This window comes from Agelaius tricolor, unplaced genomic scaffold, assembly GCF_023055355.1.
Source record: "Agelaius tricolor isolate 1412-34295 unplaced genomic scaffold, bAgeTri1.0.p SCAF_30, whole genome shotgun sequence".
NCBI classification, from domain to species: domain Eukaryota; kingdom Metazoa; phylum Chordata; class Aves; order Passeriformes; family Icteridae; genus Agelaius; species Agelaius tricolor.
Window position 1 is genome coordinate 5,225,066 of NW_027269290.1, and position 17,278 is coordinate 5,242,343.

The 17,278-nt window shown below is 60.1% G+C and overlaps 2 protein-coding genes across 17 annotated transcripts in view; one reads left to right on the forward strand and one right to left on the reverse strand.

Annotated features, from left to right (window-relative positions):
* Positions 1–1,490: 1,490 nt before the first annotated feature.
* Positions 1,491–15,235, forward strand: ETNK2 (ethanolamine kinase 2). Of its 7 annotated transcripts, XR_011682839.1 has the most exons (10): positions 2,175–2,549; positions 7,764–8,023; positions 8,571–8,708; positions 10,114–10,256; positions 11,337–11,420; positions 12,237–12,406; positions 12,984–13,057; positions 13,657–14,618; positions 14,681–14,742; positions 14,812–15,235. XR_011682839.1 is itself a non-coding variant. In XM_071450024.1 (8 exons), the coding sequence occupies exons 2-8, from the start codon at positions 7,818–7,820 to the stop codon at positions 13,727–13,729; spliced, it is 888 nt and encodes a 295-aa protein (XP_071306125.1). In that variant the 5' UTR covers positions 1,491–1,558; positions 7,764–7,817; the 3' UTR covers positions 13,730–15,235. The 7 variants fall into 7 exon arrangements, 2 of the variants coding, with proteins under 2 accessions (XP_071306125.1, XP_071306124.1); XR_011682837.1 differs by having other exon boundaries at positions 13,657–14,742; XR_011682838.1 differs by lacking the exon at positions 14,681–14,742 and having other exon boundaries at positions 13,657–14,680.
* SOX13 (SRY-box transcription factor 13) overlaps positions 15,053–17,278 on the reverse strand; it is a 37,168-nt gene continuing 34,942 nt past the window's right edge. For 7 of the 10 annotated variants that reach the window (XM_071450017.1, XM_071450020.1, XM_071450018.1 and 4 more), the window contains one exon: positions 15,053–17,265. In XM_071450017.1, the coding sequence (XP_071306118.1) occupies positions 16,992–17,265 (274 nt within the window). In that variant the 3' untranslated portion in view covers positions 15,053–16,991. The remainder of the gene's footprint in view (positions 17,266–17,278) is intronic. The other 3 variants (XR_011682833.1, XR_011682835.1, XR_011682834.1) reach the window with 3 other exon arrangements.

Below are 17,278 nucleotides of genomic sequence, written 5' to 3' on the forward strand. Positions count from 1 at the left end.
ACCAGGGCTGACAATTCCAGCGCTGCCAAATTCCCAGAGCTGCCAAATTCCCTCTCAGCTGCAGGGATATTTGGGAAGGGGAGCCAGCGGCTGCTGTGTGACCCTTGCAGCACCTCCCCCTAAGCTCCCAGCCCTTTATCCACCCCTCCCAGCCCGGATCCTCATCCCCAGGGCAGCCCCAGAGTGGAGAGGATGTGCCTGGGGCGGATGTTTGTCCCTCCTGGGAGCTTCTCTGCAGCTTCTCCGTGCTGGGATGCACAACCCGGGGGCTCCGGGGATGGGAAAATTCCGGCTCCGGGGCTCTGGGGATGGGAAAATTCCGGCTCCTGTGGATGGGATGTGGGGTTTTTTTTCTGTCACCTCCAACGCCGGGGTGGTGGCAGTGGCTCTTTGGGGCCGGGGTGTGGAGGGAAGGGATGAATTTCTGCTCTCATCCAGCGTTTCCTGAGCCACCCAGGAGTCGGGAAGCAGCGGCAGGGAGGGATGGAACCATCAGAAAAGAGGGAACCTGCTGAGGTCAGGGCACTCACAGCCTTCTGGATGCGCAGAAATGCTTGGCTCCCTTCCTACGGGAGGGAAATCGCACCTGGAAATGTCCCAGCCTCCTCTGCACTGCTCTCCACAGCCGAGGCCAAGTCTGGAGAAGACTCGAGTGGGTGCAAAAGGTGCCTTCAGCCCCCACCGCGGCTTCTGCCACATCCCGCAGCTGGAAAAGGCCCAGCCCGGCCTAAACCGGGATGGTTTTGGCGGAGCCGGTTCTGTTCCAACTCCGCGCACTCGTTTCAAGCAGCGAGAGTTAAAACCCGCCCGAGCCGCTGCCGGGCCCCTTAAGCCGGGTTATTAACACCTCTAATCGCTGCTCCGGGGGCAATTTCCCGCTGGATGCGGCGGCCCTGCCTGCGGGGCTCCGCTAGCCCGGATTAGATCGTTCCGGCCGAGCAATTAGGCCGCGCTCAGCCCAGCAAAGCGCGGCAGCAATTATGCGCATCCTATTAACACGGACAGGGCTGGCGCTATTTATAGCGACACGGGAAACTGCCCGGCGGGGTTTTTGTCCCCCAGTTCCCTCTCTTTAAATGATTTTTCCCCAGGTCTCCACGGTCCGTTGGGCTGGTTTTAGGCACGGCCAGCTGGGGGCTTTGGAGGGGGGCACTCCGCGGTGCGACGCTGTTATTTCCTCTGATAATGAAGCCGCGTCCGGCAGCTGCAGGGGCTCTGCCAGCGGGAAAATCCCGCTCTGTCCTCACCCCTAAAAGCTCTTCCCATTCCAGCTGTGAATCCCTACGGAAGTCAGTGCGCGGAGGGTGCAGTGGGAGAGGTGATCCCGAGCGGAGCCCTGGGGGCTGGAGCGCATCCCGTGCGTGGCTCCTCAGCCTTTGTCACCCCAAAGGAGGGAGTGGGGCCAGCGCGGAGCCCCCCGGGATGGCGGAGGGGTTCAGCTGATGGATGGGTGGGCATTGGGGCGCGGGGTGTGGCGGGGGCGGTCCCGGTCCCGCTCTCGGATCCTCCGGGGCGGCTTTGGGGTTCCGGGAATGGATGGGGAAGGCACCGACAGCAGGTGCGGAGGGGGGATCTCGGTGCGGGGCGGCTGCCGGGGGTGGCTGAGAGGCTCCGGGAATGGGTGGGGGAGGCACCGGCAGCAGCTGCGGCAGAGCGGGGTCCTGGTCCTGGCTCCGGTACCGGCCGGGCGGGGCCCCGCTGCCCAGCACGCCGTTGATGGGATGCCCCATCCCGGTGCGGATCCCCTGCCCGGGATGCGGTCCCGGTGGGGCGCTGGGGTCCCGGTGCGGGTGGGATGCCGGTCCGCTGATGCCGGTGCGGATCGGGGCGCGGATCCGCTGCACAGGTCCCGGTGCGGGTCCGCTGATGCCGGTGCGGATCGGGTGCGGTGCGGCGCCCGGGTCTCGGCGTGCGGGGGGTGCGGGTCCCGCCCTGCCCGGGATGCCGGTGCCGGTAGGATGCGGGTGCCCGGTCCGGGATGGCGGTGCCGATAGGATGCGAGTCCCCTCCCGCGGTACCGGTGCCGGTAGGATGCGGAGCGGCTGCCCGGGATGCCGGTGCCGGTAGGATGCAGATCCCTGCCCCCGGTGCCGGTAGGATGCGGGTCCCTGCCCCCCGGTCCCGGTAGGATGCGGATCCCTGCCCGCAGTGCCGGTAGGATGCAGATCCCCACCCCCGGTGCCGGTAGGATGCGGGTCCCTGCCCCCGGTGCCGGTGCCGGTGCGGGCGCTGCCGCCGCTGCCGGGGAGGCCGGCGGGAGGCGGGCCGGTGACTCATGGCTTCCCAACGGCGGCGGCTCCTCCCCGCGGCCGCCGGCCCCGCGCAGCCCCCGGCACATGGGCCGCGGCTCCGGCAGCGCGGAGCTGGCCATGGCCGCACCGCCCGCCCGCTGCCCCGACTGCCCGGGGCCGGAGCGGGGGGGCGGCGGCGCGACCTCCGCCGTGCCACACCTCGGCATTGCGGTGAACGAGGGGGACGTGCTGCCCGGGGCGCTGCGGATCGTGCGGCGGCTGAGACCCGCCTGGGACCCGGCCACGGTGAAGACCAAGGTACGGGGGAGAGCCTGAGCCGGCACCCCGCGAACCGGCGGCCGCTCGCACCGGGGATCGCCCGCTGGGGCTGCGGAGCCCGGCCGGGGGGCGGGTGTGGGGTTATAGGGTCTGTCTGAGGCGGCTGCGGTGCTCGCCCCGGCGGGGAGTGGGGGCAGCTCAAGGGGGGCTGAGGGGCTCAGCCTGGGCGCTATGGGGTCTGTCCTGGGGGGATTGTGGGGCTCAGCCTGGGCGCTATGGGGTCTGTCCTAGGGGGATTGTGGGGCTCAGCCTGGGCGCTATGGGGTCTGTCCTAGGGGGGTTGTGGGGCTCAGCCTGGGCGCTATGGGGTCTGTCCTAGCAGGGTTGTGGGGCTCAGCCTGGGCGCTATAGGGAGGCTGTGGGGTTGAACCCGGGGGGCTCCCGGGTCTGTTCGAGGGGGAATGTGGGGCTCACCCAAGGGGCGCCGTGGGGTTCACTCCGTGGGGGCTGTAGGGTTCACCATGGGGGGCTGTAGGACTTGCCCCACAGGATGTGACACCCCGTACCCCCACCCCTGGGTCTCCCCTTTGTGCCCAGAGCACGACCGGGGCTTCATCAGCTGTGCAAAGGCATGACACCCCCATGGCACCCCCCCCACGAGGTTTAGGGACCCCTGGAGTGGTCACCGAGCAGTGGCTGTGGGTACAAAAGTGTCCCCAGGCCGGCTGCCGAGGAGTGCCCGCAGGAGCGGCCGCTGCCGGGAGCCGCTCCTGTTTGGGATATTTGTTTGGCTCCCACATTTCCCTGACTGCGTGGGCTGAGCCCCGGTTCAGGTGGGAGCTGGACACCAGTCCCGGGCTCCTGGCACGGGACAGGGCTCGGCTGTGCGGGGCTGCCAGGGCTTTGCTGGGAGAGCTGGGCTGGCGTGGGAATCGCTGCGGCCGGGGCTGGGCTGACACAGGCTGGTGGCGCCGGTGCCCTCGGCTGTGCCCTGGCGCTGGGCACCGGAGCGTGGAGGGGCTGGGACTGCGTGCCCTTAAACGTCTGCACGTGAGCGAGTGTCCCCTCCGAAGGCACACGCTTCCCGTCATTAAAAATGTATTAATAGCCAAGTGTAATTAAATACAAGAAGCTGCAGGAAAAGCCATCTGAAAGGGCAGATGGCAGCGGGCAGGAAGCTGGGAGTTGGAGTTTGCCGGGGCAGGAAATGTCTCGCTCTGCTCGCAGAGCTCGGTGGTTGTGGAGGGACCCCGGCGCTGCCGTATCCAGGATCCGCAGGGGTCAGTGTTCCACAGCAGCTCGGGTGTGCGGGCGTGTGTTTTTAATTAAAAAAAAAAAAAAAAAAGAAAGAAAAAGAAAGAAAAACACTCAGGAGTTGAGGGAAAACCCTCCCGTTGTATTTCCCTCGGTTGCTTTCCCTCCTCCCGCGTTTCCCCTCGCAGGAGCCGCTCGGGATGGGATGGAGCGGGCCAGGGGCCTCAGCTGGTTCCCATTAGCGATCCCATTCCTTGCCCGGTGCCCTGGAGCTCTGCCCCGTTCCCAGCACCTCGCGGGGGCTGTACCAGGCTGTGCCAGTGGCTTGGGAAAATCTCCCGGAGCTCAGGAACGTGGCAAGAAGGATCTGGGAGCTCGGGCTGCCCTGCCCTGCGCTCCCGGTCGTGCCCAATTCCCAGAGCTCCTGCTCCTCATCCCCGAGGAATGTCTGTGCAGCTGAGCCAGCCCCTCCCAGGAAAGCACAAACTCCTCCATCCATCCATCCCTCATCCATCCATCCATCCATACATCCATGTATTCCATCCATCCATCCATCCATGGATTCCATCCCTCCATCCATGGATTTCATCCATCCATCCATGGATTCCATTCATCCATCCATGGACATGGATTCCATCCATCCCTCCATCCATGAATTTCATCCATCCCTCCCTCCATCCATCCATCTATCCATCCATGGATTCCATCCATCCATCCATCTATCCATCCATGGATTCCATCCATCCATCCATCCATCCATCCATCCATCCATCCATAGATTCCATCCATCCATCCATCCATCCATAGATTTCATCCATCCCTCCCTCCATCCATCCATCCATCCATCCATCCATGGATTCCATCCATCCATCCATCCATCCATCCATCCATCCATCCATCCATCTCTCAACCAGAGATAACAGCGGCAGCGCCACGGAGCCACAGCCGTGCGGGGTTGCTGTGCAGGTTTGGATGTTTTTAGCCCGGATTTGGTGACAAGGTTGCCCTGCTGGTGGCCAGCCCAGGCTGGGGGTGCTGAGGCAGCAGCACGGTGCTGTTTTGGGAATGCTGTGGGGGTCTCCTGGCAGTGAAGCACCAGCAGTTGGATTTTGCCGCCTCACCCCAGTGCTTTGGCACGGGACTCGCTTTGCGTTTAATCCCTGCAAAGTTCACGGAGTGTCACTCCTCCCCTCTGTCCCTGCTGCCACCTGGCTGCAGGAGGGAAGGATTTGGGGTGGCTGCAGCCTGGGCCCACAGGGAACAGCACTGGGCATCCCCAGGCAGCCACTGCCACCCTTGGGAGCCACCCCCAAAGGCAGCAAGTCCCTGCAGGTCACCCAGGAGCCACGTGTGCGTCTCCAGAGTCGGTGGCCTGGAATTCAGGGGGGGATAAGGCTCAATAATCCCATTAAACCTGCTGGAAAGGGCTGCCTGGGCTGTGGGGCAGCAAAACAAACAGCACCAAGGATTTCACTCCATGTGGAGCTGCTCACCTGCAGCTGACCCATGTGTGGCCCATGGTGACACCTGCATGGACAGGATGTGACACCTCTGCTGCCTGAATTTCCAACCTCTGGGGCCTGGCAGGACAAGAGGAGGAAAGAGCTGAGCACCAGGGTGAACCCAGATTATCAGCTCGGGGAAAAGCAGCTTGAGAAGGCTCTGCTGCAGCTGAGGGGGCTGCCCCCGAGGATGGGGCAGCAGCCTCGCCCTGCTCCCCCCAAATCCAGCTGTGGAATGGGGGAGTCAGCCCTGTCTGGCTTGGAGGGTCTCATTCCAGTGCCTGGAGTCTCCCCTGGGAGGCTGCTTGGGGAGCCCTATATATAGGAACCCTATAGGGGAGCGTGGGTTGCTGAGTGGGATGTCTAAAATTATCCGTCCCATCCCTGAGCTGCACGGCTGCCGGAGCAGGAGCCCTCTCCCCCCTCCTGCTCCAGCTCCTCGATCCCACAGGAGTGAGGGAATCATTCCCGTGGGGAGCCACGGCACCCCAGAGTGCCCAGTTTGGAGCTGGCACTATGGGGGGCAATGGGACAGGGGTTTCTTGTGGGGTGACAGAGCCCCAAACCCCCTCAGTACCCTGGGAGTGGCCAAATCCTGGTGGGATGAGGGAATCATTCCCAGGGCAGGCACGGAGTGCCCAGCTTGGAGATGAACATCCCACGGTGTGGGGGGCAATGGGGCAGGGAATTCCTGTGGGTGACAGAGCCCTAAACCCCCTCAGTGCCCTGGAAGTGCCCAAAATCCCAGCGGGATGAGGGAATCATTCCCATGGGGACCTGCAGCACTCTGGAGCTGGCACGGGGACAATGGGACAGGGAATTCCTGTGGGTGACAGAGCCCTAAACCCCCTCAGTGCCCTGGAAGTGCCCAAAATCCCAGTGGGATGAGGGAATCATTCCCAGGGGGAGCTGCAGCACCCCGGCGTGCCCAGCTTGGAGCTGGCACGGGGACAATTTCCTGTGGGGTGACACATCCCTAAATCCCCTCGGGTGCCGCAGAGATGCCCGAAATCCCGGCAGGATGAAGGAATCCTGCCCAGGGGGAGCCACAGCACCCCAAAACTGGCACGGGGACAATGGGACAGGGGTTTCCTGTGCGGTGACAGGTCCCCAGACCCCCTCGGGTGCCCCGGAGGTGCCCAAATCCCGGCGGGACGGGGCGCGGACCCCGGCGCGGGCGGCAGCAGCAGCCCCGGCATGTGCGCGGGCAGGCGGCCAAGGCGGAGCTCGGGGAGAACAAAACTCCCTTTCCATCTGCGGGGAGCCATCAGAGCGGTGACACGAGATGTCCCCAGCAGCGACATCCCCGCCTATCAGCGCCCCGGCCCGCGGGGAGGCTCGGAGGAGGGCACGGGGGGTGGTGTTTGCTCCGGCCTTGTTTTCAGCCTCGTTGCGTGGTTTATTTATTTATTGGTTTTTTGAATTTTGTGCCAATTGACGCTGATTTGCCCCCCACATCCTCTCCCCCCTTGGGGAGACATTCCCGGGGCTGCTCCCGTGCCAAGTGTGCTGGTGGCACATCTGGCCTGAGCTGCTCCTGAGATATCCCTGAGCTGTTCCAGGTGAAATTAGCAGGATTTCCACCCAAACCACCCCCTCTGCCTGCAGAGCTGTTCCTGAGCTGTTCCTGAGCTGTTCCTGAGCTGTTCTAGGTGAAATTAGCAGGATTTTTACCTAAACCACCCCTTCTGCCTGTTCCTGAGATATCCCTGAGCTGTTCTAGGTGAAATCAGCAGGATTTTCACCCAAACCACTACCTCTGCCTGTAGAAGTGTTCCCGAGCTGTTCCTGAGCTGTTCCTGGTGAAATTAGTAGGATTTTTACCCAAACCACCACCTCTGCCTGCAGAGGTGTCTCTGAGATATCCCTGAACTGTTCCAGGTGAAAAATAAGAGGATTTCCACCCAAACCACCACCTCTGCCCGCAGAGGTGTCTCTGAGATATCCCTGAACTGTTCCAGGTGAAAAATAAGAGGATTTCCACCCAAACCACCACCTCTGCCCGCAGAGGTGTTCCTGAGATATCCCTGAACTGTTCCAGGTGAAAAATAAGAGGATTTCCACACAAACCACCCCTTCTGCATGCAGAGCTGTTCCTGAGCTGTTCCAGGTGAAATTAGTAAGATTTCCACCCAAACCACCCCTTCTGCCTGCAGAGGTGTCTCTGAGATATTCCTGAGCTGTTCCAGGTGAAATTAGCCAGATTTCCACCCAAACCACCCCTTCTGCATGCAGAGGTCTTCCTGAGCTGTTCCAGGTGAAAAATGAGAGGATTTTCACCCAATCCACCCCTTCTGCCAGCAGACCCCTGAACCTCGGTCCTCCCAAACTCATCTCACTCCCCCCAGGAGCTTTCCTGGCTGTGTCTCCTCGCTCCTTTTCCTCATTTTTTGCCATTTCCACGAGGTTTTCCCGCCGGGCTGGGAAGCAAACATGGGGGTTCCCTTATTCCCAGCCCCACCCGGGTGTCACCCCCGCGGTGTCTGTCCCCTCCCAGCTCTTCACTGATGGCATCACCAACAAGCTGGTGGCCTGCTACACGGACGAGGGCATGGCGGACGCGCTGCTGGTGCGGGTGTACGGCAGGAAAACCGAGCTGCTGGTGGACAGGGAGACGGAGCTGAGGAATTTCCAGGTGCTCCGAGCCCATGGATGTGCCCCCGACCTCTACTGCGCCTTCCAGAACGGGCTCTGCTACCAATTCCTGCCAGGAATCGCGCTGGGACCCGACCACGTGAGGGATCCCCACATTTTCAGGTGCGTGGGGCGTCCTGAGGGGATCCCCCTTACCAGTTTTTTTCCCCAGTTTTCTGGGGGTTTGTTCTGTGTTTTCAGCTCTTCCCTGACTGTCATGGGTGGGGGTCACTGGTGTGCCCAGTCCTGGGGTAAATGGGGGTTGAGGGGTGAATGGGTCAAACTGCAGCCAGAGTTGTCAAAATTACCAAATTTCTGGTTTTTATCAGGTTTTGGTGAAGAGAGGTTTCCTGGGAAGTTGGAATTAAGGTTCTCTGGGAGGTTGGAATTAAAGTTTACTGGAAAGTTGGAATTAAGGTTTTCTGGGAAGCTGGAATTCCTTGGGAAGCAGAGTTTAGGGCTGAATTTACCCTGAAAATGGCAATTCTGAAACGCTTCAGAGGCCGATCCCTGGCACGGAATGAGGGCTCAGCTGTGCTAACCCTGTGTTTTAAGCAGGATTTTCAGGGAATCCCCCTGAAGACACCCCCAAATCTCTTCGGGGGATTTGGCAGGGGGGATTTTGAGGATCTGGGACCACCCCTGACCCCTCTGCTGTGCTCCATGCCAGGCTGGTGGCCCGGGAGATGGCCCGAGTCCACGCCATCCACGCCAACGGGAGCCTCCCCAGGCCCATCCTGTGGCAGAAGCTGCACAAATACCTCAGCCTGGTGAAGACAGAGCTCAGCCCAAAGGTATCCAACGCCAGGTAAAGGCAGAGGGATCCCACAGAGCCAGGCTCTGCCTCGGGCACCCCCTGCCCACCCTCTGGGGCCCAGGTTCCCAGGTAAAGCCTCTGCAGGGATTCGGGGCTGGATTTGGGGCTGGATCCCTCTCAGAGCGCCTGGAGCAGCTCCAACCCTTTCCTGCTGCCAGTTTGGGGGGGATTTCAGCTTTTTTGGAGCTGTGGGATGTGTCTGTGCAGGATCCAGCTGGAGCCACAGCCTCCCACTGCTGGAACAATCCTCCTCCTGGGAATTTAAGCCTAGAATAAGCCCCGAGCTCAAGCCCTGCTGAGCTGACAATTAACCCCAGAAATCAAAACACGCAGTTCTCACTCCCAGCCAGCCCATCCCGCTTTTTTGGGGCGGCTGGTTGGGCCCGGCAGGTGGGAGCTGGGGTGTCTGGGAAGGGCTGGGGCAGCCCCAAGGGGCGCAGGAGGTGAACGAACCCCGGGCAGGGCAATCATTAACCCGCGGCAGGAGCCAGCCGGGCTCTTCTCAGCACCCGCCGGGCCAGGGCCAGACTTTACCCACCCTGCGCCTTCCTCGCGGCCAATTAGGCAATCATTAACGAGCTCTCTTCTTGGAAGCTCTCCTGAGGTTACCGCCGGGCTGCCAGAGTCCAAAACATCCCCGGGGGCTTTGCCGGATGCTCGGGGAGCGAGCGCTGGGTGGATTTGGGGGGCGGGCGTGGGGGTTTTTGGGGACAAGGGATGCGCTGAGGCTGAGGTGGGGTGGGTGCCTGGGTACCAAACCTGGTCACGTCCCCAAAAACAGCCTTTGTGTCATTAGTGGGGTCCTTTGTAAGGCAAGGGAGGGAAAGTCGGGGAAATTCTGCCCCTGAGCCCCCAGGGAAGCGCTGAAAGCCAGGGAAGAGCAATTCAGCCCCTGAGCCCCAAGGAAAGCGCTGGAAACTGGGGAAATTCTGCTCCTGTAGCCCCAGAGAAGCAGTGGAAGCCAGGGAAGAGCAATTCTGCCCCTATAGCAGCAGCGATGCCACCCTGTCCCTTTTGTCCCTCTGAGAGCAGCAGCGATGCCACCCTGTCCCTTTTGTCCCCTCTGAGAGCATCAGCGATGCCACCCTGTCCCTTTTGTCCCCTCCAACAGCAGCAGCGATGCCACCCTGTCCCTTTTGTCCCTCTGAGAGCAGCAGCGATGCCACCCTGTCCCTTTTGTCCCCTCTGAGAGCATCAGCGATGCCACCCTGCCCCTTTTGTCCCTCTGAGAGCATCAGTGATGCCACCCTGTCCCTTTTGTCCCCTTCCAAGTGCAGCAGCGATGCCACCCTGTCCCTTTTGTCCCTCTGAGAGCATCAGCGATGCCACCCTGTCCCTTTTGTCCCCTCTGAGAGCAGCAGCGATGCCACCCTGTCCCTTTTGTCCCCTCGGGCAGCCTCCCGCGGGACGTGCCCAGCCCCGAGGCGCTGGAGCAGGAGCTGGCCTGGATGCAGGAGACGCTGTCGCAGCTGGGCTCCCCCGTGGTGCTGTGCCACAACGACCTCCTGTGCAAGAACATCATCTACGACAGGACACGAGGTCTGTCCCTCAGGGGGTGGCACTGGCAGCAGTCACACAATGATCCTGTCCAGGTGCTGTTATTGAGGAGCTCTGGGCGTCAGGGGTACAGACCCAAATCTGGCTCCGACATGGGCTTGGGATGAACACATTTTTGTACTTTTGTCCTTATATAAATACATATTAATTGTTAAACTTATATTGTTCTGTTGGATACATTGATCTCATCCAAGCCTGGGTTCTTGTAATTTCCATCAACCCCCCCAAACATCGTTTCTCATAATTTTTGTTGCAGTTAAGCAATAATTATATCTAATTACCAATCAATCATTGCAATTAGCAATAATTATATCCAATTACCAATCAATCATTGCATTTAACAACCATATAATTTATCATATTTAATGATAACTCTGATAAACATTATCATATTTATAAATATTATAATGAATATAAATATAATAAATTTGTAAATATGATAATATAATGAAAATATAATATATTTATATTTATTTAAATATTATGTTATAATATTTCTAAATTTTATAATAAATATAAACATAATAAATTTATACATATGATAGTACAATGAAAATATAATATATTTATGTTTATATTGATTTAAATATTATTTTATAATATTTATAAATATTGTAATCAGTATAAATATAATAAATTTGTAAATATGATAATATAATGAAAATATCATATCTTTGTATTTATTTAAATCTTACGTGATAATATTTCTAAATATTAAAATGAATATAAATAGAATAAGTTTATAAATATGATAATATAATGGAAATATAATGGAATATTTCTATATTTCTAATATAATATTTGTAAATATGATAATATAGATGTCATCATATTTATAATATAATTTATCATATCATATAGTAATTTCATTTATCATAGTCATTAAATTATTATACAGCTGCAGTTTCACATGATCCAGTAAAACCTAACATTTTCCCAGGGCCTACCAGACCCAACCTTTCTTTCCAACTGCCCTGAATATCCCACGATTTTGGAACCATTTTATCCCTGAGGTGCTGCCACCACCCCTGTCCCCACCGCTGACAGTTTTTGTCCCCGCAGAGCGCGTGCGCTTCATCGACTACGAGTACACGGGCTACAACTACCAGGCCTTCGACATCGGCAACCACTTCAACGAGTTCGCAGGTGGGGAGCACCCGGGGGCCCCCAGAGCCCCCCATCCCCGGCCTGGGGTGTCCCCATTACTGGGATGGAGGAGGGAGTCATCCCCAGTCCCATACTGGGAAATGGGGTGTTCCTGTTACTGGGAATTCCATGTCCCATACTGGGAAATTGGGTGTTCCTATTACTGGAAATTCTATGTCCCATACTGGGAAACTGGGTGTTCCTGTTACTGGGATGGAAGAGGGAGTCATCCCCAGTCCCATACTGGGAAATGGGGTGGTGTTCCTATTACTGGGAATTCCATGTCCCATACTGGGAAATGGGGTGTTCCTATTACTGGGATGGAGGAGGGAGTCATCCCCAGTCCCATACTGGGAAATGGGGTGGTGTTCCTATTTCTGGGAATTCCATGTCCCATACTGGGAAATTGGGTGTTCCTGTTACTGGGAATTCCATGTGCCATACCGGGAAACGGGGTGTTCCTGTTACTGGGATGGAGGAGGGAGTTGAATCCCCAGTCTTAGGGTGGGAAATGGGCTCTCTTCATCCCTGGGATGGAGGAGGGAAGTTTTTCCTGTTATTGGGGGTGAAGGAGGGAGTTTTATTCCCAGTCCCATACTGGGAAATGGGGCTGACCCCAGGGATGGAAGATGGAAATGTATCCCCAGTCCTGGGGTGGAAAATGAGCCTGGCTTGGGGTCTCCCCATCCCTGGGATGGAGGAGGGAGTTGTATCCCCAGTCCCATACTGGGAAATGGGGTATCTCTGTTATTGGGATGGAGGAAAGAGTTTTATCCCAGACTTGGGGTGGGAAATGGGGTCCCTATGTCCCCCCAGGTGTGAAGGAGGTGGATTACGGCCTCTACCCCAGCAAGGAGACGCAGCTGCACTGGCTGCACTCCTACCTGCAGGCCTACAAGGAGCTCACCCAGGGCCACCCAGGTGACAGCCAGGTGTCCCAGGAGGAGCTGGAGACCCTCTACGTGCAAGTGAACAAGTTCTCCTTGGTGAGTGAGGAGGAGGAAGGAGCCGGCCTCGCTCCAGGGCTGAAAACACAACCCAGGGGACGAGGGAGTGAGGGATTTCTCCTCTGCTCTTGGCCTTCCAGCTGGTGCCAGCTTGAGGGCTTGGGGACATCGGGGACAGGCTGTGCCACGGGGCCTGGCAGTGTCTCAGGGACACCGAGCTCCTGGGCAAAGTCACAGGGGTGTGTTGGGGACAGCTGTGCCCGACAGGGTGGCCTTGGGCAGCCCTTCAGAGGGGTCAGGCACGGCTGGAGTGAGGAAATCCTCTGTGCTGACTGCCAGCGGGCGGCCCCAGCCGGTTTTCTGGAAATTTCGGGTGAAACATTCTCTGTTTTCCCGGCTGCAGCCGCCGGGAGGGCAGCACAGGGGTGGAACCCCATGTTCAGCACCCTCCCTGCTGCTGCCATCCCTCGCTCCAGCTCCAGCCAGGAGCAGCCTCTGGAGGGCACAAAAACCCCGCCGTGGGTCCATGTCCTGTCCTTGTCACAGCCCTGGGGATTGGGGCACGGGGGTTTCTGTCCCCGTGGCTGTTCCCTGATCCTTGCTCTGCCCCTTGCAGGCGTCCCATTTCCTCTGGGCCTGCTGGGGCCTGATCCAGGATAAATATTCCACCATAGACTTTAATTTCTTACGGTGAGTGCGCACAGGCTGCTCCCAGGGAAATGGGTGGAGAGGGAGGAGCCCGGAGAGGGTCATGGGGAGGGTCCCGGGGAGGATCTTGGCAATCCCTGGGGAGAATCCTGGAAATCCCTGGGAGAATCCTGGGGGCAGTCCTGGGGAGGATCTTAGCAATCCCTGGGGAGAATCCTGGGGAGGATCCCGGGGAAGATCCTGGGTAAGATCCCGATGGTGCTTGGGGAGGATCCCAGCAGTCCCTGGAGAGGATCCTGGGGAAGATCCTGGTAATCCCTGGGGAGGATCTCAGGGAGGATCCCAGGGAGGATCCTGGCAGTTCCCAGGGAGAATCCCGGTGGTCCCTGGGGAAGATGCCAGGGAGGATCCCAGGGAAGATTCCAAGGATCCTGGGGAGGATCCTGGTGGTCCCTAGGGAGGATCCCGGGGAGGATCCTGGGGAAGATCCCAGTACTACCTGGGGATGATCCCAGGGAAGATCCTGGTGGTCCCTGGGGAGGATACCGGGGAGTATCTCAGCTGTCCCTGGGGAATATCTTGGCAGTGCCAGGGGACACGAGTGTCTCAGAGCCATCCCTCCTCTCTCCCTCTCTTTACAGATATGCAAAGTTAAGGTTTAAACAGTACTTCAAGATGAAGCCGGTGGTCACAGCCCTGCAGGTCCCCAAGTAGGGGCCACCCCGAGCTCTCCTGTCCTGGCCGTGCCCTCGCGCCCCCCTCGCCCCTTGCCCAGCCCGGCCGCGGTGCCAAGGGGGACAAGAGGAGCCCTGCCCCGGCCACCACCGCTCCCAGGAGAGCCTGGCCACCCCCAAGACTGGACCATGAGATGCTGGAGAGGACCAGGGCCCCGGCGAGGCCCCAGCCCATGCCAGGAAGCCTCACCACCGCCTTAATGCCAAGCCCCACGCGGCCCCGGTGCCCGGCAGGTCCGTGCCCCGCTGGCACTGCTGCTGCTGCTGCTGCTGCTGCTGCTGCTGCCTGGCACTGCCCCCTCCCTGCACTGCCCCGAGGGGCACACGGGGTCACCCCGGCTGCTCAGGGCCCCCAGAGCTGCCCCACTTTGGTCACTTTGACTGCCCCACTGTCCCCTCCTGCCCTGCTGGGTGCCACCCCCAAAGCAGCGCTGTCCCAGGTCCCTGCTGACCCCAGGCATGGGGCTCTTGTCCCTTTGGGGTGGCAGCTGCGGGCAGAGGGGCAGAGCCAGCCGTGAGCCCCTGGCACCCGTGGGGTGCTGCTGGTGGGCACTGGGTGCCCGTCCCCTCTGCAGGGTGTCCCCACAGCTGCCCCTGCCTGTCCCCACTGTCCCCTTGGCTTGGTGGCTTCCCCCCTGCCCTCAGCTCTGCCCCCAGGGTCAGGGGGGTCTGGGGACATGCAGGGGGGTCTGTCCTGCCTGTCCCTATCCCTGTCCTGCTCCCTTGGCTGTGTCCCCACCCCTGGCAGGAGGTGGCACGGAGCTGCCTCGCTCCGGGACCGGGCACAGCTTCACCCCTGCCCTGCTGAGCCCCATCCAGCTCCTTGCAGCAATCAGGGCCCTGTGCCCCACCTCGGCTGTGGGGACAAGGTGATTGTCCCTTCTCCAGGCACAGGGACCTCCTGTGCCCCACCCCTGGCTGTGGGGACAAGGTGACTGTCCCTTCTCCAGGCACAGGGACCTCCTGTGCCCCACCCCTGGCTGTGGGGACAAGGTGACTGTCCCTTCTCCGGGCACAGGGATGTCCCCCAGAGCCCTGTGCTCCCCTGGCTGTGGGGACAAGGTGCCCTGTGGGGACAGGGTGACTGTCCCTTCTCCGGGCACAGGGACCTCCCCCAGGTGGCCCCAGGGCTGCTGGCACATCCGTGTTTGTTTCCGTGGGAAATAAAAGCTGCTGGTAGCTGGAATTTGGGGCTGGTGGATCTGGGGCTGGAGCAGGGGCAGCTCCCCCCCGGGCTCTGGGGGTGCTCCTGTCCCTTCTGTAGCCTGAGATGTCCCCATCCAACCCAGGCCCCACTCTCTGCTCCAAAAAGTCACTTTTATTGTGCCAAGGGCCAGGGGGAGGAACGATTGTAAACAGGGATGTGAAATATACAGGTTAAGTTACTCGTTGTCTTATTAACAAAATAAAGCTCTATCTATATTTACAATCTTTAAAAAACAAAACGAAACAACAACAAAATAAAAAGAAAAAGAAATGGAAGAGAGACACAGGAAGAGCTGCAGCTGTGGGGAGGGGACACATCTGCTTCCAGTCCCTCTGCAGCACAGCCTGGTCCAGCCCTGGAGCTGGGACCCCTCCCCAGGGACCCCTTTCCATCCCCAGGGACCCCTGTCCCACCTCAGGGACCCCTGTCCCTCCCCAGGGAGTTGGGAATAAATAAAGCACTGACAAAGGGCAGGGGAGCAGGGAGGGGCTGGCTGGGCAGGGCAGGGGCTGGCGGGATGTCCCCTGGGATAAGGGATGTCCCCACGGCAGTGTCCCCACGGCAGTGTCCCCACGGCAGTGTCCCCAGCACTGGAATGCTGGTGCTGCTGAGATTCGGATCCCCCGCCCGGCTTGGGGACAAATGGACAGAGGGACAAGGGGACAGAGGCCGGTGCCCACTTTGTGCAGCCTCAAGCCCGGGTGGCCACGGTGTCCCCAGCACTGTCACTGTCCCCGCGGTGTCCCCACGGTGTCCCTGTTCCCGCGGTGTCCCCAGCACAGTGACAATCCCTGCAGTGTCCCCAGCATGGTGACAGTCACTACGGTGTCCCCAGCGCTGTCACTGTTCCTGCAGTGTCCCCACGGTGTCCCTGTTCCCGCGGTGTCCCCAGCACAGTGACGGTCCCGGCGGTGTCCCCACGGTGTCCCCAGCGCTGTCGCTGTCCCCGCGCTGTGCCAGGCTCGGGGCTGTTCCCGGCTCTGCCACACGGAGGTGCCGCAGCCCCGCGCACAGAGGGACAGCGGGGACACGGCCGGGGAGAGAGCGGCTGAGCACGGGGGGGACACGACACACACACCTGGGCATGGCACACACACCTGGGCACTGCCACACACCTGGGCATGGCACACACACCTGGGCATGGCACACACACCTGGGCACTGCCACACACCTGGACATGGCACACACTCCTGGACACCCCTAACTCTCACCTGGACACCGCCATGCCCAGCCACACCCCAGCCCCTGAACAGGTTCTGACCACACCAAGCTCATTTTTTCTCATCATTCCTTTCCCTCACGGCCGTTCCTTCTCCCTCCCTCTCACCCCACGGGGCTCAGGTGCAGCCCGGCCTGCAGGGCCAGGTGCCCGGGGACAGGCGGGCACGTCCCCCCCGAGGAGGGGCTGGCAGGGCAGGAACAGCCCCTGCTTTATTCCCAAACTGGGCCAGAGCTGCCGGCAGCACAAAGGGCCCCGAGGAGCCCTTGGCTGGAGCCGGGGCCAGGCTGGAGCTAAAATTGGCTCGGTGGGAATTGGCTGGCAGGCGCCAAAGAGCGAGCGGGAAGCGCGGCAGGGAGGTCACACCAGGTTAGAGGAGGGACCAGTGTGTCCCTGTCCTGTGTCCCCATCCCATGTCCCTGTCCTGTGTCCCCACCTCATGTCCCCTGTCTGTGTCCCCACCTCATGTCCCCACCCCGTGCCCAGCAGTGCAGCAGGTGAGGTTCTCCAGGACACGCTGCAGGTGCTGCAGGGCTGGAGATGCTCTGGACGTTCCCTCCAGCCCGAGAGCCTCAGGTCCCCTCAGGGGTGACAGCACAGCAGCCACAGCATCACCAAATCTCCAGGCTTGCTGGCCTCAGCTCCACGTGCCACCAAAGCAAGGCCAAGTCCTTGCCACCCAAAATCCCAGGTGCCCACCCTCGTGGGACCCTTCTACAGGTGGGCAGCTCCCCTGTGGCCGAGTGCCACCGCACCAGGACACGCCCAGAGGTGGCAGCCAGCCCTGCCACCCCCTCCTCTGTCCCCCTGTGCCCCTCAGTCCGTCAGCACCACCAGCTCGCCGTCACTCTTGTCCTCGCCCTCCGAGTCCTCGTCCTCGCTGTAGCGGTACATGTCCCCCTCGGGCACCGAGTGCCCGTCGTCCCCGGCGTCACCATCCTTGAGGCTGCGGGTGTTGACGATGACGGGCATGGTGGGGTCCACGCCGCGGGGCAGGTAATGCTCCAGGAGGGGCGGGGGCAGCTGCACGCCCACCGGCCGTGGGTACAGCACGTCCGAAGAGCTGGGGGGCACCTGGCTGCCCTGCGGCCTGGGGGACACGG